General features: G+C 36.2%; 1 protein-coding gene across 27 annotated transcripts in view; it reads right to left on the reverse strand.

Annotated features, from left to right (window-relative positions):
* The window catches only part of RBFOX1 (RNA binding fox-1 homolog 1), a 1,699,751-nt gene that overhangs the window by 649,295 nt on the left and 1,027,208 nt on the right, over positions 1-23,248 (reverse strand). For all 27 annotated transcript variants that reach the window (XM_051964083.1, XM_051964074.1, XM_051964056.1 and 24 more), the window contains one exon: positions 3,796-3,837. In XM_051964083.1, coding sequence (XP_051820043.1) covers positions 3,796-3,837 — 42 coding nt within the window. The remainder of the gene's footprint in view (positions 1-3,795; positions 3,838-23,248) is intronic.

A 23,248-nucleotide genomic window follows, 5' to 3' on the forward strand; every position in this document is an offset into this window, starting at 1 on the left:
TCTTATCTCCCTCCCAAGGCTGTTGGAAGGCTTAATTATCTGATGCCTGGATGAAAGGCATTATGTAAGTGAATATTATCATTAGCAATTTGCATTTTGTAACTCACATTACTCTTCTATCTAGCAGAAATGAGAAACTAGCTTCTAACTGGCAAATTAAATATTGATACTGTAGATACGCTTCACCAGATCATTCACAGTTGGGGCTGTGCAAAACTTAGCCTCTTTTCTAGGGCTGTTCCCTGAGCAGAATAGCACCCAGCCGTTAACCATCTGAACTGGCTTTTGAACCTATTTCTGTCTCATCATCCTAACCCATGTTTTGTCTTATTGTCGCCGGCTTGGCTTTCTATTTTCTTGTTTGTTTTGTATTTTCCAGTAGAAGGGATGGATGTATAGCATCCCATCCACAGTCCCTGACCTGCTGCTCCCCTTTAGAACCCATGGCTTTCATTTTCCAGATGGCTAGTCAGGATTGGGGATACAATCCATACCATGAAACAGGGTCTCTAATTAGCCCCAGGGGGGCAGTAAACCCACCAACTTGGCCTCATTAGCAGGGTGCTCTAACCAAATGAGCCACCCAGAACACAGGACAAAACACTCATTTGTCTCAAAAGAATATCAGAAACTTCCCCATATGCGAAGCTGAGAGCAATGCAAAAAAAAAAAAAAAAAGTACATAAGTGTGCGGGATTTAATTTTACTCAATTTCTAACCATAGCAAAGAAGTGGAAGGGTAGAAGAATCATGCAGATATTGGACAATTAGACTTATTTCAAAAATCTGGGTTGCAGAATATCAGTTCTGAGATACCCTGTAAGTGGTCTGCCTTAGGGAGTGCATTATTAATTCTACCAGACCACTTTGGCACAAATTAGCTCACTGTCTTCAATACCATTTGGCAGGCAAAACTATTTAACTCTTGGGGCCAAGAATTAATATGCAGCTTTCACAATGAGCTTTTGACTCCCTTCTCCCCAGCAAAACCAGGCCTACTGCTTTGAAAATAGAGTTGTGAAGTGTCTTCCTTTCACACCAATGCTTCTAACAGCTGACTGCCCTTCTTCTGCAAATTCTCTCTTCCCTCCCCAAACATATATACTTTCACACACACAACTCTCCATGGCAATAAGGAATCACTGTTTTCTATTGGCAGATTCTTAAGGGAGAATCATCATTTGTGATTTCCTATAAAATCAAGAACCAGGAAGTTTTCTTTTACAATAGTTTAGGGATAACAAAGAAGGGAGCAAAGGGAATACAGAGAAATTACAATCTTAGCAGAAGGTACTATAGTCTATTTCTGCATGTTCCTCTTTATAGATAGATAAGGTAAAAAGGATGCATTATAATACTATTCATATTAATTTCTTGTTTCTAATTGTAGGACAGAATGTACCAATCAAGAAATTATAAATCAGACAACACTGCCATACTTCAGTCATCCTATATAGCAATTATGAAAATGTATTTTGACTGCTATATTTAATATGTTATACACACACACACATATAGATAAAGAATTGTAGGTGGCAGACAAACATTTTAAAATATCTTTGCTAATCAAATCACTTCATTCCTCTCTAAAACAGAAATAAGAAAAAGCGTATTCTATTGAGAAATACATATCAATCATTTGAGATCAAGATTTCCATCAGAAAATTGGCAAAATAAATGATATCAGAAAAATTCTTAATGAGGAAAGGCATTGTTTTACATTGGCATTTATGTAGATAATATTTCTCTTTGTTTTTAGACACAATATTCCTGCTTTGTATCTCAAAGTTAAGACATCTTATTTTGAATAAAAAAGTATCAGCCTTTGAGCCAACTACATAGATTGACTGGCACAATGATTTTCATTAAATTAATTATTCTATTCTGCCAAATATCTGTTCAGATCTATCTGTCTCATTGAAATCTCTAGTAAAATACAAGCTCTTTGAGGTCAGGAATAATTTTGGTTTTATCTTTGTATCTTCACCAATTTAGCAAAGTGTTATGCATTTAAATGCTTAATAAATGTAGGTTGAGTTGACTGACTGCATAACTGAATTAATAGTATCACTCAATTAATTTAGTATAATGCAGATAACAACAAAAGAGGCAAAGATATAGATGAAAGTACTGGAGACTGAAGCCACAGTCTTTTGGAAAGAACAAATTTCTAGCTTCTACAACAAGGACTGGCAGCTCCTTAAAGACAGCAGAATTCATTTACATTGCTAACTCATTTTATGTTACATTTGATGAGCATAGTGTTCATTTGGACCACACATTTCAAAGTATCTTAATTATGTGGAATTATCAGTGACTCATTAAAACAAAAGCACAGATAACTTCTTATCTAGCTCTGACCCAGTTCTGACCAGCATATTCTATCCAAACAGGAACAAAAATCTGAAGCTGCAATGCATTATTTACCAGGAAGGACCAGTGGTTCAGACAGCAGGGAGAAGCAATAAGGGAGTCCTGGAAAAGCTTAAAGCGTTTTGAAGGCTCTTTCATACTCTAGTCACAACTAATGTAAACACACACAGCTACTTAGCAGTGGGTGGATGTGAGAGGTTAATGGAAAGGATGTGGATAAGGAAGGACATGGTCTTAATTCCTAGTATTTATGCAATGACTTCAATTTGGGATGGCTGTTTTGGTTTTTGATCACATATTAATAAAGCCTGGTGTGAAGAGTGATAATGTAATTTAAATAAGCCCATGATTTGTTCAGAGGGGAAAAGAACTAACTTACCTTGGCTCAATCATATGAGTACTCTGAATAGTACTCTGAAAAAACAAAAGAGTCAAGGGATAACATATCATTTCGTAGTGGTAGCAAGCATCTTGAGAAATAGATTTCATAGGTAGAGGGAATTCCCAATTAGAAGTCTTATCCCTGTCTCTCAAACTCCCACCACACCAGAGAGGTGAATGCTCTGGCCAGAGTCACTACGAAGTTCATATAATCAATATGTATTGGAAGACTTGCATACATGTTTGTAAGTTAAGTTTAGTATGTTAGGTATTTTCACAAAGAAGCTGAGTGTAATAGTTTTGTATGGAGCAAGAAACTTCTTTTTTCTGAAATGTTATGAATATGTGACTTATAGCAGGTTATGGCACAGTTAAGTGGAATCATTCTATTGATCATATATAACTGAGGTCTGTGGTCAACAAATTTGTCAAACCAAAAAAGGGTACTCGATTGCTCACATGAAATGGAGAACCCTTTACATCCAACTGAATTGGGCAACAGACTTCAAAATAACAAAACCAAAGACCAAATTTAAAAGCTCCATCTCCTTCCTCCACAATCACAACTGCCACTAACTTAAAGAGGCCTTCAAAATACTGAATCCTTTGAGAAAATGTCCTTGGCATATTAGCTGAATGCCTAGTACAGATAGCGATAAAAGGATATTTTAGCCACTCAGCAAACAATCTGATGTTCACGTTAAGAAAACGGCTGGACATTCTTCTGACCTTTGTTATTACTTAGACTTCATATTGTACATAAAAAGAATACAGTGACATCCAACAAATTCCATAAGAGAAGTATTTATTGCTGAATCTAAATCAAAAAATCCATATCTACTATAATGGCACTTCAAAAGAAGACATACTGTTTTTGCCAAACCAATCAATAGTAAATTAGATGGGATAAATATTTTCATCTCTAAAAGACAAAAGTTGCAGCCCCGTATTCAGAACTCATGTCTCCTGTGAACATGAAAAACATTTGGCTTATTATACAGAAATGAGAGAAAGGGGTGCTTTTCAAGCTGATGTACCTACCCTTAGTTGGTCTCTTTCACAATTCATCTGTTGCCTTGAAACCTACAAAGGAAAATAAAGAGAGAGAGTTCAGCATTGGTTTTTTTAAAAATTAAATAAAGTAGAAAGTTACTTTTCTTGACAGTTTATAAAGTAAATGAGAATAATCTTAAAGAGAGAATTAAATATCATAAACTCTGGCTAATCTCATTAGGTGACCAAGGAATACAATTGAAATGATTTCACAATCTGAAAGAGACCCAAGGGGCAAAGGACAAGCAAGAAGCAACCTGAGAAGTGTGAGCAAAAAGCATTCTTCTGTATAATAATCAAATCCTTTCTTACTACTCAAGAGGTCAAGGCAACCTTCTCCTAAGCCCAGTCACAGCCTATAGAAGGAAACAATCCAGTGGTATATCCTCTGAAGCAGTGGAACCCACAAACACAACCCGGGCAGAACAATTTTCTTCCCCGATTCGTTTCTTTTCAATTTCCTTTTAGGAAAAAAATAGTAAATTAAGTTAAATAGCATGACATGCCACCAACTTGCAAAGATTCACATTTGTGAAAGCATCAGATCCAAATGCTCTCTCAAAGCAGCCTCTAGTCATTGTAAAGTCTTCTCGAATAAGGGTAAAAAATGAAAATGAGAGTAGAGATAATAAGGAGAATTCAAGTCAGGTCAATTGGAGTCTAATAGCCAACAGCAGCTTTGTATTATCAAAATGGCTTGGGAATAAACATTGAGAAAACCACTTTCTTCATGTCAAAATGAAGGGCAGTCACAGGGCATTATCACTATTCTGCTTCTGCCTTTGACCCTCTATGGCAATGACTAAAACTTGAAAAGTAGTATCTAGTAGGGGAAAAGAAGGACCCAAGAAGCCCTGATTTCAAATGCCATTTCTGACAGATATTAGCAGTGTGACTAATATAAGTGACTAAATCTCTCAATTCCCTTTCTTCCCTTATAATTCTATAAAATGAATCAACGTGGATAAATTGTTGATTCCTTTGGCAGAAGGATTTCTGAAGCACATTGTTGAAATCAAAGATACAGACCACTTCTTCTCCAATAGCAAATAATCTAAGTCATATATACATAGAGGATTTCAGGATGATAGGAGAGAGTCATAGTCAATTAGGCCTAGAAAGAACCTTAGGCATGATATGTTTCAAAACCCTTGATTTACAGATGAAGAAACTGAATTTCAGAGAGACAATGTGATTTGTCTTACTAGAGTAAATTCAAGTAAAAAGACTGGACTAGAACCCCTAGTCTTTTATCCATATTCTGCTGTTTTCCATATGCCAGACAACTCTTGCTAACATGACTTCAAGATTAAGTTTGATCCATTCATTTCACCGAGAGCACACATTACATAACAAGATGGCAACATAAATTACACAAGTTGAGAGCTGGCATGAAGGATGATATTAAGTAGTTCAGGGGAAAAAAAAGTAGGATGTGATCTAAAATATTCTTTCTTACATACTATATACGTGACCTTGAACATGTCATTTGGTATCTCTAAATTGCAGTTTCCTCATCGGGAAAAAATAATAACAAAATAAAACATGAGGGGGGGGGTAATCCCTAAGGTCCCTTTTAGCTTGAAAACTGTAAAGCTAGTTTGATTCTTTACATGTCCTTCCTCCACTTTTTTCTGTAAGAAGCATTACCTGTCAGTGCCATGACTTTCAGATGAGCTGTGACCCATTGAAATAAATAAGAATAATAACCCACTTGTGGGGGATGGGGGATAGGATTGGAGACAGAGAGGCAGAAAAACAGAGAGAGAGAGAGAGAAAGAGAGAGAGAGAGAGAATTAGAGAGAGAGAGATAAAAACACATACACAGAGAGAGAGAGAGACAAAGAAAAAGAGAGAGATAGAGACAAAAAGAATCAGAGAGAAAGAGAAATAAAGACAGAGAGAAAGAGAAAAAGAAGACAGAGACACAGAAAGAATCAGAGAAAGACAGAGATAAATAGAGAGAACAAGAGTGAGACAGAGTGAGTAAAAGAGGTTTCTGAAAGAGAGAGAGAGAGAGAGAGAGAAGAGAGAGAAAAAGAAGAAGAAGAAGAAGAAGAAGAAGAAGAAGAAGAAGAAGAAGAAGGAGGAAGAGGAGGAGAAGGAAGAGGAGGAGGAGGAGGAAGAAGAGAAAGAGAAAGAGGAGGAGGAGGAGGAGGTAGAGGAGAGAGAGCATGTGCAAACTGGAATTTAGATTTAGGTAATCTTGCCACTGATGAGAGTTATATGCTCATAATACATTCTACACTCACCAGAGAAATAGGCTATAGCATTATGACACACCATTTTTTATTTATTTTTATTTTAAAGCACAAAGAAGTATTAAAGGTGGGATTTATTTTTCTTTGTATTAGAAATATTAATTTATTTTTAATACACATTGTTTTATGAATCATTTTGGGAGAGAAAAATCAGAGCAAAAAGGAAAAAAATTAGGAAGATAAAAAAATAGAAAAAAGAAGTAAACATAGCATGTGTTCATTTATATTCATTCTCCTTAGTTTTTTTTTTCTGGATGTGGATAGCATTTTCTATCCAAAATTTATTGGGATTGCTTTGGATCACTGAACTACTGAGAAGAACCAAGCCTTTCATAGTTGATCATTGCATATTCTTGCGGTTATTATGTATAATGTATTCCTGCTTCTTCTTGTGTCACTCAGCATCAGTTGATGTAAATCTTTCCAGACCTTTCTATGATCAGCTTGCTCATCATTTTTTTATAGAACAATAATATTTCATTCCCTTCATATATCACAACTTGTTCAGCCACTCCCCAATAGATGGGCATTCACTCATTTTCCAGTTCTTTGCCAACACAAAAGAGCTGCTACAAACATTTTACACAAAGGGTCCTTTTCCTTCCTTTATGATTTCCTTGGGATATAGACTTAATAATAGCATTGCTGGGTCAAAGGGTACACACAGTTTTATAGCCATTTGGGCATAGTTCCAGATTGCTCTCCAGAATGGTTGGATCATTTCACAACTCCACCAACAATGTATTACAACACACGATTTTCAAAAAAATTATTAACTCATGAACTAAGTATTAGTTGTAGGCCATGTATTATGGCCTATCTTGTTTCTAGTTTACCTTTCCTAAGCATTCAAGCAATCGATAGTTATTAAACACCCACTGTGTGCTAGGCATTGTGTTAAGCAGCGATGCTAAAGATAAAAATGAAGGTTTTTACCTTCAAGAACCTTATTCTTTAGCAAGGAAGACAATGTATAACAATGCAAGTATGTAAAATAAATAAATATATAACAAAATATAATACACCGTATTTTTTTGCGTATGGAGAGAATCAGAAAAAGGTCTCATGTATTAACATTGGGGATTCATAGATACAACATTAAGTTTTTAGTATGTTTTGAGCACAATATTAAATCCTGGGAATACAAATAAAAGCCCTGTAGAAATACTTCTTCTTTTATGAAGATTACATTCTAATGGAGAAAGAGAAGGGAAGGGAAGGGAAGAGAAGGCAAGGCAAGGGAACATGTATATAATGCCTACAACATACAAGGCATGGTGCTAAGCCTAGGGAATACAAACAAAAGATAGTTTCTACCCTCAAGGAATTTGTACTCCAATAGGCAGAGAAAACATAAAGAAAAGTTGACAGGAAGAGGTTGGGGAGAGGGCTACATTACCATAGCTGGAAATGTTCTGGGAGTGCTTGGGTGGTGGTCATGACTAGAATTAAATAAGATGAGGCCAAAGTTGGGCTACCAATAACCAGGGACTGACTTAAATTTTCGAATGGGAAGAGATTGGAGGTGATATTTCAACTAGAAAGTTAGTTATTTTCAGAACTAAACTCTTAAATGGGTTTTCCCCATCAATTATGATAAGAGGAACCCAGAAGACAAGGAGTCTTAACTTCATTTCTACTACTAAGGAGGGCAATTCTTTTTATAAAAGTAGATCTATTGTCAAAATAAATTCACAAAATGGAAGACAGGACAATGAAATTAAACACACACACACACACACACACACACACACACACAGCTTGAAAATAAGAAGAGCTGAGCTTAAATTCTACCTTTGACATCATGAGACATTAAAAAAATGGTTTGGTATGGGTGGATAAAGGACTGGGCTGGTGTTGGAGTCAGGAAGCCTTACATTCAAAGCTTACCTTTGATACCCCGTGATTGTATGACCAAGGGCAAGCCATATAAATTCTCTGGTCCTCAGTTTCCTCAGCTGTAAAGTAAGGAGGTTGTACCAGATGACCCTCAATATTCCTTTCAGTTACAAATCTAACTTATAATCTGCATAACATATTAAAATATGCTTTAAAAGTACTTTAAGGCATATGTTGCTAAATGCGGCTTCATTTTATCTAGAAGCAAAAAGAATGACCTTCCCTCTCAAGCTTTAAGGTAGTAATTCACATGACCAATATAATTTATTGCCTAAGAGTAGGAGAGAAGCATGTGTGGGGAGGGGGGTGAGTGGGGGATGTAGTAGAGATGTCTGTCGCTGCTCCTTTAAGTTGCTCTCAGAGACACAAATACTGCACTAGGCAATGCTCTGCCAAGTAAGCACTTAGGAAAGGTTAGAAATTGAAGCAATGAACTTCAATGTGATATACTTCGCTCTGTTGGTTGAACATGATGTTTAATAGGAGAGCGTTTTTCTTCCTCACCTCCCATCCTCATCTAGCCCATAAGACTGCTGGATCCTTCATTGACTCACAATTCTGTTCTTCCGCTAAATCTTATTTCCTCTTATAGTAGCTCTTTCTACTCTGAACTGTCTGATTTGGCTCTCTTCTATTCTGCCCTACTTTAAGATTGTTGAGGTTGTAGATTTGGAAATTCCATCTCTTATGGCAATAACAATGACTTCTTTGGAGAAAAGGCATTAAGAGGATCTCAACCCATAATTAAATCAAGGAAACAGATCTTGATCTCTGATTTATTTGGTGTAGAGAATTTTCATGGTCATTCCCTTTATAAATGGAGGTCATCAAGTCATCTATAGCTTAGAATACTAAGAGGGTTGCCTGGAATTGTAGGATATATTTACGTATTGTTAAGTGTTGATGTGTTTACATATAATAGGTTGATTTTTAAAATATTACCTCTTTCTATATATATGTTTGTAAATGTGCATACATACATATACACAGAGAAAACAGCCAGTGAGACAAATATAGGGCAAGGAGAGAACACTAACAATTAAATCAATATTCTTATTTATGATACCCCACTATTAATACATGAGACCTTTTCTGGTTCTCTCCAGCCAAAAATGTACTGTCTATTTATTTTTTGAACTTTTATGTATTTTTATATACTTATATTAGAGATTGTTACTTGCCCAGGTGACAAAGCCATTATGAATATTGCAGGTAGAATTTGAAGCCAGTTCTTTTTGATGTCATGATGCCTCTGTCAAAGAGTTCAGGCCAAAATAAATGATGAGTTGAAGTGACAGAGCCCATTTCTCAACAGTCTTTTTTTTTAATGCCCATTATAAATTCTTCAGAAATAATGAGGCTGAAAACACAAGGATTTCTTTAAAGGATTAAGATCAATACTTCCATTCAATTCAACTACACCATTTGCCCTGATAAATTTCTTCAAATATGTTATATGAATTATTTTGTCTTACATAATTTTTTGTCTTAATCCTGAGGTTTTTTCAATTCTTTAATTTTAGAGAGTTAAATGTCACTAACATCAAGGAAACTGAATACAATTATGCCAAATATCAGTACTGCATTTTGTTTTGAGAACTTTGATGATACAGTGAACTCTGAGATCATCTGCATTTCCAGGACAGAGGACAAATCTTGCCCTCAGATTTACTATGAGTTTAGATCTGAAGATCAATGGTTCAAAAAGCCCTTGTTGACTTTTTTCCTGTGAATAACTACAAACTCATCCATCCCTCCACACACACATGATGTTTTTCATAAGATTAGATGATCACCAAATTAAATTCCCCATATGCCAATCTACTGGACAGAGTATCTAGTTCAAGTTTTTCCTTATCTCCACCTTTTTAAAAAAAAGTTCCAGAGGTACATATTTGCAAAGGATAGAGACACCATTCCTTTTCAAAATAGACTAATCTTGATTTTGTGATCGTAGTATAGATAAGTAGTTTTTCTCCTAGAATTTTTAAAGAGAGAAAGAGATACACAGAGATAGACACACACACACACACACACACAGAAACAGAGACACAGAGAGAAACAGAGAGAGACAAAGACACAGAGAGATACAGAGACACACGCACAGAGACATACATACACACACACACACACATACACACAGAGAAACAGAGACAGAGACAAGACAAACAGAGAAACTGAAAAAGAGGCATTAATTTGGTTCATGCCTCTATGGCTCATACACAGCTTCTGCTGAAAAAGAAAAAGTAAGACCATATGATTAATACAGAAATGTCCCCAAGAGGATGAGGAAAACTATTACATCTCTCATACCAGTATCCTCCTCTCTACTTAAATACTTGACCCTCTGGTTCCCAGCTTCTTAACTCGGGAGTAGTGACCCCATATGGGGTCTCACAACTGAATGAGAGGGTCATGAAATTATGATTTATTATCAGTAAATGTTTGATTTATATATCTATTTTATAGATTTATATACTTGGGATCATATAAAAATTTCTCATCAGTGCAAAAAGTTTAAGAAGTCCTGCTGTACTTCACATCCTGATTACTGAATTGGCTTCCTCAATTCAACTCATGGTTTTCTATCTCTTCCCTTAGCTACTGAAATAATCTTTCTAAAGACTGACTATAATACTCCCCTATTCAAGATGCTCCAGTGACTCTATCTTGCCTCTAGGATAAAATACAAACTCTTTAGTTTGGTATTTAAAGCCCTATCCAATCTGGCTCCAGTCTGGCTCTTACTCCCTTCATGCATTTTACATTCAGTCAATCAGGAAGCATTTATTCACTACTGAGAACATTCCAAGAGTATGACAGAAGCTGGAGATAGGAGGACAAAAGTAAAACAATTCTTGCCTTCAAGAGCCATACTCTATCAAATTTATATGCCAAGCAAACTGGCCTGTTTGATGGGTTTCAACATCTAAATTCTTTATCTCCTGCTTCCTTTTTATTATAGACTATCTCCCCCTATAGTGCAAAACCATTTCATTTTGATCTTTGTTTCACAGAATGTAGAGTTTTCTTTCAAGATTTAGCTCCTATTACATTTCCTGAGTGAAACTTTTCCTGATTCCTTTTAATAGTATTTTCTCCTTGCCTATACATGTTTGTCTAATACTTTCTCTCCATCTCTCTCTCTCTCTCTCTCTCTCTCTCTCTCTCTCTCTCTCTCTCTCTCTCCACACACACAAAACATCATTATATATAACCACATTAATAGATTATATATATATATATAAAGTTTATTGATGTGTGTTTTGTTTTTGTATCACATTTCCATATCACCCTATCTCCATGAGAGTTCTCTTGTAGCAAAATGAAACCACAGAGAAAAACTAACAATAAAGTAACTTTATTGGAAAGCATACACAGAAGAACATAGCTGTTGTGTACCTCATCAATTGCTCTATTTTTTAAACTGGTTTTCAAGAAACAAAAACAAACATATTTTATCTCCCTCCTATTACCCATGCCATTAGGGGGAAAAAAAAAAAACAAAAACAAACAAACAAAAAAAAAAAACTTCTAAATTCCTTGTAACAGATATGTATAGTCAAGTAAAACAATTCAATTCCTGGCTAGATACAAAAATATACGTCTCATTTTGTACTCTAAATTCATCACTTTTTTCTCTAGAGGTAGATTAGTATGTTTCAGCATCATTCTTTTCAAATCATAGATAATCATTATATTGATCATAGTTCTTATAGCTTTTAAAATTGTTTGTCTTTATGGTGTTATTGTATAAATTGTTCTCCAGGTTCTGCTCATTTCATTTGTGATCAATTTCTAAAAGTCTTCTCAAATTATCAAACAAATGCATACTTATATTCTTGTATTATGTAACCCTTCCCTTTCCCCCAAGTGCAAATGGAAAGTTTCTTGAAGGGAGGAATTGTTTTCATTTTGTCCTTGAGTCTCCAGACAGTATACTGTGCCTTTCATACTGTAGGTACTTAAAAAGTGTTTGGTAGAGTGGATTGCATGTAATACTGTTCAAAATTAATGTGATTCTGAACCTTCCTGAACTTGGGGATTCTAAGAAGCAGAGAGAGGAGCAGGAGAAGGAAGTATATTTTAAACATGGGGGGGTAGCCAGAACAAAGGAAAAGAGGCAAGAAATCACATGTAAACTTAGGGACACTATGCGTAGGCTGTGATTTCCATTCCATTTCCACTAAAACTCTATTTTAGGGGCAACTAAAAGATGTAGTGGATAGAGCTTGGAGGCAGAAGATCTGAGTTCATTTGGCCCCAGATACTTGTTAGTTGTGACTGAGCAAGTTATTTTACTTGTTTGCTTTAGTTTCCTTTACTATAAAACAGAGATGATAATAACCCTGACAGGTTGTTGTGAGGATCAAATGATCTAATAATTATAAAACAACTGCCTAACACATAGTAAACACTCACTACATGAATATTAGCTATTATTATTATTACAATTACTATTCCACATCATATGTGGCAAAGCTTTAACTCTAGACTCTGTGGAGTAGTCATAATCACCAAAATCTGGTAACTCCCATTGGTCAATTTTAATATTAAATATTTTTTAATTTTAATTTTAGGTACAGCAAAAAACTATTTGTTGATCAAGGTTCACCTAAGTGTGGATAGACACATTCTCAGAAGACTAGCTACTAATTGTGATGAATTGTCTTGTCCACAAGTACTTATCAAAATAGTCAACTAAAAGTATGGAGCTATAACTATCCACATTGCTAGGGAAGGGGTGCTCAAAATGATGAAATTGCCTATGCTAAACGTATTAAAGCAATGGGGAAATCAGTATGTCTGTGGCTTGGAATCAAACTCTTTCTAAACCAACATGTGGTAGTTAAACCATAGTGGCAAATACTGATTTCATCATGAAGTGTTAAGTAGTTAATGTTCAAAGAACAGAATGAGAAATAATTGAAAAATAAAAATAAGGATTCATAACAGTGAGTCAACCTCAGGTATGATTAATTAACTCAATTCTTGTTCATGCTGTATAAATTAAGAGGACATACTTTCTAGAACAGCTGGGGAAATTTGCACAGCTCTCTGCTGACATTTCCATTTTAACCTCAGATAGGATTGGATCTGCTGTTAAAATTTGGACTCATTTTGTAAATGTGCCAGCTTAAGGGGGAGGCTGAAAGGGGAAGAACTTGGCAATGCTAAGCACTTAGTGGAAAATATAAATAATGGATTTGCTATATGTAAACCTGTACAGATAAACCCAAGGGCTAAAAGCCATAACATATTTAATTTATGGCTTAGGGTCCTTAGAGATACATTTTGAGCATGTCCTGCAATCTTGAAATACTTAGTTTTCTTAGCACTAAATGACCTTTGTTGTGTTGTATGTGAACAATGAACAGAATTCAGTGATCTCATTTTTGTTTTTTTCCCCTTTCTTTCAAAAATTGTAACATTTGATGATCATGATTCTTACAGCAAAAGGATCACTGCTCCCAGGTCTAAGCCACTGGGGATGTGCAAAGGCTGGTTATATGATTAAAGGTGATGTCAGAGGTCAGTATGCCAGAGGAACTTTAGTAAACCTCAAATAATAGCTGGTAAAGGACTGTTTTCTTTGGACAAAATGTTCTTTACACTTATATTGTCATACACCCATTTATTAAATATTCCATTAAGAAGAAACTAAGTTTCTCCAGTTTGAGATCAGGAAGCTAAGAAGGTAAGAATCCTTTTCTACCAGCACTTCCCTTCCCACTAACACCTAGATTTGGCTGACTATTCCCTAAAAAGTGATAAGGCTGTCCCAGGAAATTGATTGTCTCCATGGCTAAATTGTGATTTTCTTGATGCAGCTTCCTGGTAGCTTCTAGACAAAATGCTGCTAACCTGACTACTTTCCATTTAGATGCAAGGATGACCATCTCTATTTAACATCCTTGCTAAGTTATAGTTAAGCAAACTTTTATTTGTAAACTGTAGGATAACTTATGTAAATCATATTTTAACTTAAATCAATAGAATACCAGTCTGAGTCAAGCCTGCAAATCATACCAGATATACAGATAAAATTCCTAGCAGATGAGGACTTCCGAGTTGACAACCAAACATAGCAGGTGACAAGGTTTTACTCAGTCTCCTCTTCAAAATATCCTTGTATTAGTTTACTGGAAAGCCTTTTTTCCTTAGAGTTTTTAATTTCAGACTCAAAGTTGACCCTAAAGATAAAGGCAACCATCTGGGGAGCTCCTGATCTCAAAAGGCTGAGGTCCTGGCACTTAGAAGCATCTTGCAAGAAAGCCACAAAATGTCTTTGGATCAAAGAACTTTGCAAGGTGGGAAAACATTCCTTCTTATTTATTCTAATAATAAACCATTACCCCAGGCGCATTTTTATTCTCCAGATTTAATAAGGTATTTTGTGAACCGAGGCATAGAAAGGAGGAAGAAAACAATTGCAGTTATTAACACGATGATTTCTATTTGTTTCAGCTGCAGTAGCAATCACTGTTACTTTCCTTCATAATCAAGGGTTATAATTGCCCCTCTTATAGTTCACTCCAAGTAGATTCTAACAACACTCATAACGATGGCCTGAAGGTCAGAAAGGGATTGGAATTCTTTCTAAACTAGCCCCTTGGGACAATCATTATCCTGGTTGTCAGAGAACACATACTAAGTACCATAGGGGTGCTCAAATTTTCCTAAGGGCTAAATCCCCACATACAAGGGGGGAATCATGGGACAAACCATTTATATATATATATAAACACATATATACATACACACACACACACACACACATACATATCATACTGTCATAAAGGGATGGAATGGTTCTCAAACCACCAAGGTAAGATAAGATCAAAATTATAAAGAATATGTCCACTTGCTTTGATATCTAGTGTTTCCACACCTGAGTTACCAATACCAATGAAATCACAGGTCCAATTCCTATCCCTTTCCTAAAACACAAAACAATGTACTGTTTGTTGCTGTTCATCCTTCATTCTTGAACAAGACCAATGACATCATGAGGGTAATATCTTGACTTGCCTGTGAATTGGATTTACATGAGACCATGCACAGTCATCAGTCTCCCTCTCTTCTGCAGAGTCATTAGAATGCAGTGACAAGACAAAAGCCAAAATAACTGGTGATGGTGCAGACTGCAATGGTGGCCTTTTTAAACTAAGGTTTTTCCCAGTCTTATTTTGTCTGAGGCAAAAGTCATTCAATGATTCAGGGCTAGGTTCACAGACCTTGTTTGTGCTTCATTCTTGAAGAAGAGGACCAATGATATCATGAGCTACATGGATATAGCAGAAACACAAATGATGGTCCCACAGTGGGTTTATCTAAGCAATTTTCTTGACTATGTTAACATAGTACTAATACTGTCAGAGAGCTGTTCAACACAATCACACTACCAGTCTGAATCATCCTCTCCTCTCTCCAATCTGTCCTCCATGTAGCTGCCAAGTTAGTATTCCTTAATGTACATGCTTGGTCATATCACTTCTCTGGATAAGCTTCAAAGTCTCCTTTTTGACTCTAGAGTAAACTGCAAACTATTTTGCTAGGCATTTAAGCTCAGTGAGGTCTTGGGTATAGATTATTTCAAGTTACTGACTCCCACATGGTAGCATTTCAGCTTAAATGATTAAGATTCTACTTGCTGTATATGATATTCCAAACATTCCTTACCTTTTTGCCTTGTACAACCTGTCTTAAATGTCTGAAATGATCTCCATCTTTTCCACCCCTTGAATTCATTCTGCTGTTCCTTCTGAGCTAACCTCAGTGGCTACTTATAAAAGACATTCCTTATATTCCTTGTTATTTTTTCCATGTGCTCTGAGCATGTTTTCTGCTTTTTTGCGCACATCCTTTATACCCTTAGTTGAATGACAGCTGCTTCATTTGTCAGATAGCTAGTTGACACTGTCAAACAATCAGACTGGCTCATGTTCTCTTCTCAATCCATCCTCCATGTAGCAACCAAATTAATATTCCTTAAGGTATGTGCTTGGTCATATCACTAAACAAATTGCAAACTACTTTACTTGGCATGGAAACTAGCCAGAGGCCATTTTAATTTTTGGCTTTGCATCCCCTAGGTCTACTAAGGGCAGCTAGGTAGTACAATAGATAGAGCACTGGGCATGGAATCAGGAAAACCTGAGTTCAAATCCAGCTCAGACAACATATCACCAGAAATTTTTTCTCATGCTGTTAACATCTCTTGATCCAGAGACTACAGAGTAAGTTGCTAATAACAAAACTATGTAATAACTACTGTGGTATCATATTAAGAGTGAGGTGAACTATCATCTTGATTTTCCAGACAAGGAAATGGGGAAAAGGGCCCAAGTAACTTTCCTGCTCAAAAATACCCCACACAACTTCCTTGCCCTATTCCTAGAGTCTTGGTGCCTTTTTTGTCTTAAGAAATCTTTCCTCTTGGTTTCTCTGACTCTCCAACATGTCATCATTTAAGGAATGGGGACAATTCTGTGGCTGCAAAAGCTTGAGGAGTATGCATTTTCTAATTTTCCAGTTCAGTTGTTAGAAAGGGTTTACATTTTATTTTATTTTATTTTTTTGGTCAGAACCTTTCTCGAGAGCTTAGTGAAAAGAGGTAAAGGAGACAAGAGGTAGATATGTTTTTAAAGTTAGTAAACCCACAAATTTGAAGAACTCTCAGAGAAGGTCTGAACAGGTTCTGAAGAGCTCTAAAAATCTAACTACCTCATTCATGTAACCCCAAATGTAATTCTGATAGAAAATCTAGGGCATCTTCATGTTTGCTATGTCACTGTCTGTATTAATTAAGCCTGAATGTAATGACTGAGCACTTCAAATTAAAAGAAAAATAAATAAGCCAACAAAACTCTTTGTTACTCAAAAGGAAATATTGTTACATGCAATGTCCTGGAAGAACCTGAGAGAAAAACCATGCAATTAAATTCTGCCAACATGCTAGAAAATAATCCCCCGGGGATGCCTTATCTGTATTTAATATTAAAATAAATATTCCTTTTATGCATATAACATTCAACATAGAACATTTAATTTAATTTAAGTGTGTAACACAATAGCAATCATGAGAAATAATCAGAAGCCACAGTGTGCTCTCTAAAAAGGATAAACGGCCCACCTTGGAATCTTAATGGGACATTCTGAGATATAAAGGTAATGGAAGGTACCAAAACCAAAATATATTTTACCCTAGTAGTTAGCCTATATGGACTCTCCAGATAGCTGGGTGCTTTTTCTGCTGCATGCCAGCATAAATCCAGGTACTCGTTCAGAATGCTTTTGTTCTTTGTCTTATTAAACTGGCTTTACAAAAATTGTTGAGAAACTTTTGGAGAAGAAACATTCAAAACTGAGATTCAAATTTTCTCAGAGGAGTCTTATTCTTTTTCCTCCTTTCAATCAATTGTTCATTAAATATTTTTTGACACTGAGGTCAACAAGGTTCCTAGCACTTGAGAAGAATGAATAGAAACAGAGCAATTGACTAAGAGTCATTAATCCTAAGGCACTTAGGGTATTATTGCTTAGGAAAAGCAGAGATCTAGATTAGATTCTGCCATTTTCTAGTTCTATGATTTGAGCCTCAATTCTTTCATCTGTAAAATGGAATTATAATAATGACACATAGCTAACTCCCAGGGTTGTTCAGATAATTTTGAAATTCCATAAAAATGTGTCATAAATATGATAGAAGGAAAAATAATGTGAAATTAGAAATTAGAAAACTCAAGGAAAATTTTAAAGAGAAGGGCTTGTGTTATGCATACTGTGAAAGAATGGAATCTTGATAAAATGAGAGGAAGAACAAAGGCTAGTTCAGATAGGGATAGCAGCATGGACAAAGACAAAGGCTTATCCAATCATCATATACTTTAAGAAAATGCAGAAGATGGATTAAGCATATTCTGTGTGGAAGCTGAAAGAAGGAAAGCCTACCTAACAATAGCTCAGTGCTGCTTTCAAAATGAAAATGGCTAAATTCCACAACTCTGGAACATTAAAGGAGAGGCTGGATTACCTACTCCTGCTATAATATCATAGAAAGGATTCCTGTGTGGTAGAGAAATTTGGATCAGATGACCTAAAAGGTCTCTTTTCAAAGAATTCAAGACTTTTTCCAAACTAATGCCTCCCCTCTTACTCCTGTTTAATGTCATGAAAGATATTATCACAGAGTCTAAGGGAAATATCTTGGTACAGTGGTAAAATGACACCTCTGGATTCAAAGGACTTAGATTCAAATTCCACTTTTAATGCTTTCTATATCTGTGTCCTTTAGTAAGTCTAAAATGATAACAACAATAGCAGCATTTCTAGAGAGCTTTAAATTTTGCAAAGTAGTTCACTTATATTAACTTGATTGCTTTCCCTGGGCCTCAGCTTCCTCATCTGTACAAGTAGGGTATGGGATGAGGTTAGGTGATTTCTGAGGTCTCTTCTAATTTCACATGTATGATCTGAGAATATCAATACCAGAAAATATTTCATATCCAATCCATATTTAATCAATATTCAACAATATCCCTGATAAAATTGTCACCTACACTTCCCTAGAAAACCCCAAGGGAGTGAGAACCTTTAAATTCAATAGTACATATCATTTTTATATAGTATTAATTGTTCAGAAGTTTCCTTTCATTAGATCTAAATTAGCCTTTATATTTCCCAATCCTTGTCACCAAGATTTTACTCTCTAGGACCAAATAGAGCAACTCTTATCTCTCTTCCATGGGACAAGCCCTTCAAATACTTAAAAATTGGTTATCTTGTACTCTGGGGCAGGTACTTTAACCCATCACTTTTAGAAAGTTGCTGATTCCATATAGAGTTACATATATGTCACCAAGCATAGAAGGGAAAAAGCTCAGGGCAGGTAGCTTTGGTTCAAAGAGCTACAGAAAAATTCATCTCACTCAAGAGCATTTGTTTGTGCTACTAGACCAAACTGGACCCTGGAGAAAAACACATTTCACAACGGGAATGGATAGAATCAAGTCCTCCCCTCCCCTCCCCTCCCTGCCTTTTAAAGAGAGTTTTGTTGTTGTTGTTGTTGTTTGTTTGTTGGTTTGTTTGTTTGCAGGCTATGGCCTAGGTTTAGTTCAAGTTCTCTGAAACAGATTTGATTCTAATTTGATCTGAACAGCTTATCCATTCATAATAGAAATTAAATAGAGAAAGATGGAAAAAGAGAAAGATAAGTTGAGGTAGGGGTCAAGAAAAATAAAACTAATGCACATTTAAAACTCTCCCCTTTAAAAAAATGTTCCAAGTGTGAGTTGGAGGAATTTAGCTCATTGGGTTAAGATGCTTAAATGGCCCTTCCAAATCAGATAAGCAGGGTGGACTGCTTCTTTAAAAATGACTTGAGAAAAGTCTGATTTTCCATAAAAGGTTCTTTGTACCAGAAGACCCTTGTCTTCTTTTCCACAAAAATCCAGGTTCTATCAATTCACATTATTATACTCCAATTACACCTGCCATTCCTATGTTAAACAAAATATTTAGAAAGTGATTGTTAGGTTCACTAGGTTGTCAAACACATATGAGAATTCATACCCTTTTAAGCACTCTCTACTTCAGTCAAAACAGCTATTCCATTTATAAGACATTTAATATGCAACCTGCAGGCTTTAACACATATGATTCCTCTATGCCTGGAGTGTGCTAGCTCGCTCTGTCTGTCTGTCTCTAGCTTATTTTAAAAGGCACTTCAGATATCACTCCTACATGTACCCTTTTTTTCATTGTTCCAGTTCTTTGTTCTCTTCCCTTCTTGAAATTACTTTATATAAATTTTATGTTCATTTGTCTAAGTACCCATCATATCTCTACTCCTATTCTCATTAAGCCTTTTGAGGACAGCCAATTTTTTTTTTTTTTTGCTATTGAATCCCCAAAGCCTAGCATAGTGCCTTGTATGCAGTAGATACTTAACAAATGCTTCTTGAATTTAAATGGAAATTTATACAATAAAAAAAAATCCAAGTTGAAGTGTTTGACATCCAGAACACAACATAATAAATCATTAGATCAGCACAAGTGATTAGGCTATCTGGATTACTAAGAGCATGATGGTTATTTTTGGCTGATTTATGTTAATGAGGGTGACATCAGCACTATCCAGAGGAATGAGGAATTGCATCTATGAAGAAGTGGGTGGTGCTATGGAAAAATCCCTAATCACATGACCTATGTTTAAATCCTATCTTTACCACTTTTAACATATATGACACGGAGAAAAATCACTTAATTTCTCTGAGTCTCAGTTTATCTCTAAAATGAAGAGGAAAGACAAAATGTCTTTCTATCAATGCTCACATTATTTTATAAGCATGATTTTCTGTATCCTACTCAACTTCATTGGGATGTGGTAATGCCCTCTCTATACCCCAGAATTGGAGGATATTCCACCATAAAATAAGTATAATATGCTGCCAAAAAGACAGCTGGAGGATAGGATGGGTTTGGAGGAGGAGGAATCTATTGGAGTTCAAAATTTGTGGCAATTATAGGGTCCTATGGGAAATCTGTCAGGGAATGCTGATGAAACCAGTTAAAATTTTGTGTGATTCTTTTTTTATATAAGGGCCGCCTCTGCTCTCTGTCTCTCTGTCTGTCTTTCCCTTCCACTCTCTCTCTCCCTCTCTTCCACCTCTCCCTTTCTCTCTCTCCCTCTTTCCCTCTCTCCTCCTCTCCTTGACTTTCTCTGTCCCTTCTTCTTTTTCCATCTTTTCCTCTCTTCCTTTCTCCCTCCCTCCCTTTCTCCTTCCCTTATCTCTCTCCCTTTCTCTTCCTGTCTCCTTCTCTCTCTCTTCCTCCTTCCCTCTCTCTTCTGGTCTCCCTCCCTCTCCCTCCTTCCCTGCCTCTCTGTCTATGTGTCCCTCTGTCTCCATCTTTGTCTTTGTCTGTCTCTCTCCCCCCTCTTCCTCTCACTCCCCTTTCCCCCTCTCTTCCTTTTTCCTCCTTTCCCACTTCCCTTCTCCTCTTCTTCTTCTTTCTACCCCACCACTCCTGCTCCTTTTCCCTCCTTTCCTCTTCCCTCCCCAAGTCACTGCTGGGAAACTTAGCAAAGTGGCTGGTAAATTCATTCCATTCCATTCCACAAAGGTGTGCTAAGATACTGCATAAGGAACTGATGATACAGAGAGTAATAAGACATTGCCTCTCTTAAGGAGTTTGCCATCTGGTAGGGGATGAAATCTTGAAATCAGAAAGCCACAGGGGGTGGGAGGCAGGGTTTGAGAGCACACCGCAAGAAACATAGGATAAGTTTCTGTGCATACACACACATATATATGTGCTACTATCCAAAAATCAAATTTGAAATTTTCTTTTTAAAATATAAGACCTATAATCTCCATAAGAATAAAATGTAAGGGAAAAAAAACCTCTCAAAACTGGGGAAATCAAACACAGATTGTAGGGTTCTAGAGACAGGAAAGAGGGTCTATTATGTGGCATTTTGGGTTAAGATCTGAAATTGGTGATGAGTTACAGGGGGGGAGAGGCATGGTTTTCTTAGCTAGGCAAGGAAACTTCCAGGTTAAACAATGAAATCAGGAGCAGGCTATGAAATAATTTCTTTTCTCTGAGAATGGAATAAGGATTTCAGAAAGTTCTCAAAAAAGAAAGAAAGAAAAGAAAAGATAATTCAGAGAAATTAGCCAACACATTAATACGGTTTGGGAACTTCCACTGTATATACCCATAATCTTCTCTGAAAAACAGGGAGGGAAATTTTTTGTTTCTCACACTCTGATACAGCATTTATAGATCATTACTTTGCATTTGACTCCCATGTTGATCAACTAGCTCACAGCTCTGACCCCTTGGATCATTCAATTTTTCTGTGATGGGCTCCAAGGCAAAAATTTCTCTTTCCTTAGTTACACAAACTTCAAAACAAAACAAAACAAAACATTAAATTTCAGGTAGTTTCAGAGCCAATGGGCAAATGGACTGGTAGAAATTAGTACAGGTGATAACTGAATCGAATGCTTAATTGGATCATAGCTTTAAAGCTGGAAGAGATCTCAGAAAGAAAACAGAAAACAAAAGTCAAGGGAAATACTTAATGAAAACCCAAAAGATGTATGAGAAATCACATGGTTCAACCTCAGAGGAAAAAACTGACTCAGAGAAATTAAATGACTTGCTCATAGATACACATATCTATATAATCAAGCAATTATTTATGAGATACCTATTATGTTCAGGGCACTTTTTTACATGCTGAGGACAGATATAAAGACAAATGTATAACAAAAGTATTTTCCCTCCTTGATGCGCCTGGATTTGGCTTGATATCTGTACACTACTCAGGGTGAGGGTGGAGTTACCGGTAATGGACAATTATTATAATGGGATCTGTCACACAGCATTTGAATGAAAAATATTGTTATTTCACTAAAAGGCTCTGGCAGTGCATATTTCTCCAAAGCAAAAGCTGCCAGTTTCTAATTTGCTTATGACTTAGATTTTTAATCCTTTCATCTTAAGAAAAAAAACCATACAGAAATTTTTTTTGAATTCTATTTAGGTTTTAAAAACCTTTCAAATTTTGTTTCCTGAAAAGTAGGAGGAGCTATAGTCACAGCATTAGCTCCATTATGGGGATAGCCAGAGTGGGACCAAGTTGAATTTAAAGGGAAAATATTTTGTTCCCCTATTTCCAAATTTGAGTCTCAAGCAGCTATGTTAACTTAAGTAGCAAATGTCTTGAGTAATGAGAAAACCAGTCCAGTAAACTTTGCTAAAACCTCATTTAGCAACCACTAGCAGTTCAGCATGTGGAAAGGAAGGCCTCTCACTAATTATACTAATGAGTAAAAGATGAATTACAAATCCCCAAAGACAGGAAGATAGGATTGTATATGTCAGACAGGCAAATGGGGACCACCAACCCACTGTCTGAGATGGGGGGGTGGACATAAGACAACTGCCAATGGTGTCACTCTAGCTTCAGCTGAATCAGAGAATTCCATTTGGAAACAGTAATAAGTACGGTATTTTAAGCCTGCCCTCCACAGCTAAGAATTCAGTCTTGAGGTCACTGTAATTTCTAACAGGATAAGAAAGGCATCTATGGATCCTGAGGGAGCATATATTATAGCTTCTTTTATAAAGCAACAGAGGTGCTTTAACAAGTCCATATAGAATCTGATATGTTTTAACACATCAATCATAATGTGTGCCAACAACTGCTTCTAAAAAAATGATGAAAAAATAACTGGTTAGTTTGGGTTTTGACCATGGATACCAAA

The sequence above is a fragment of the Antechinus flavipes genome, chromosome 1 (genome assembly GCF_016432865.1).
Source record: "Antechinus flavipes isolate AdamAnt ecotype Samford, QLD, Australia chromosome 1, AdamAnt_v2, whole genome shotgun sequence".
Taxonomy (NCBI): domain Eukaryota; kingdom Metazoa; phylum Chordata; class Mammalia; order Dasyuromorphia; family Dasyuridae; genus Antechinus; species Antechinus flavipes.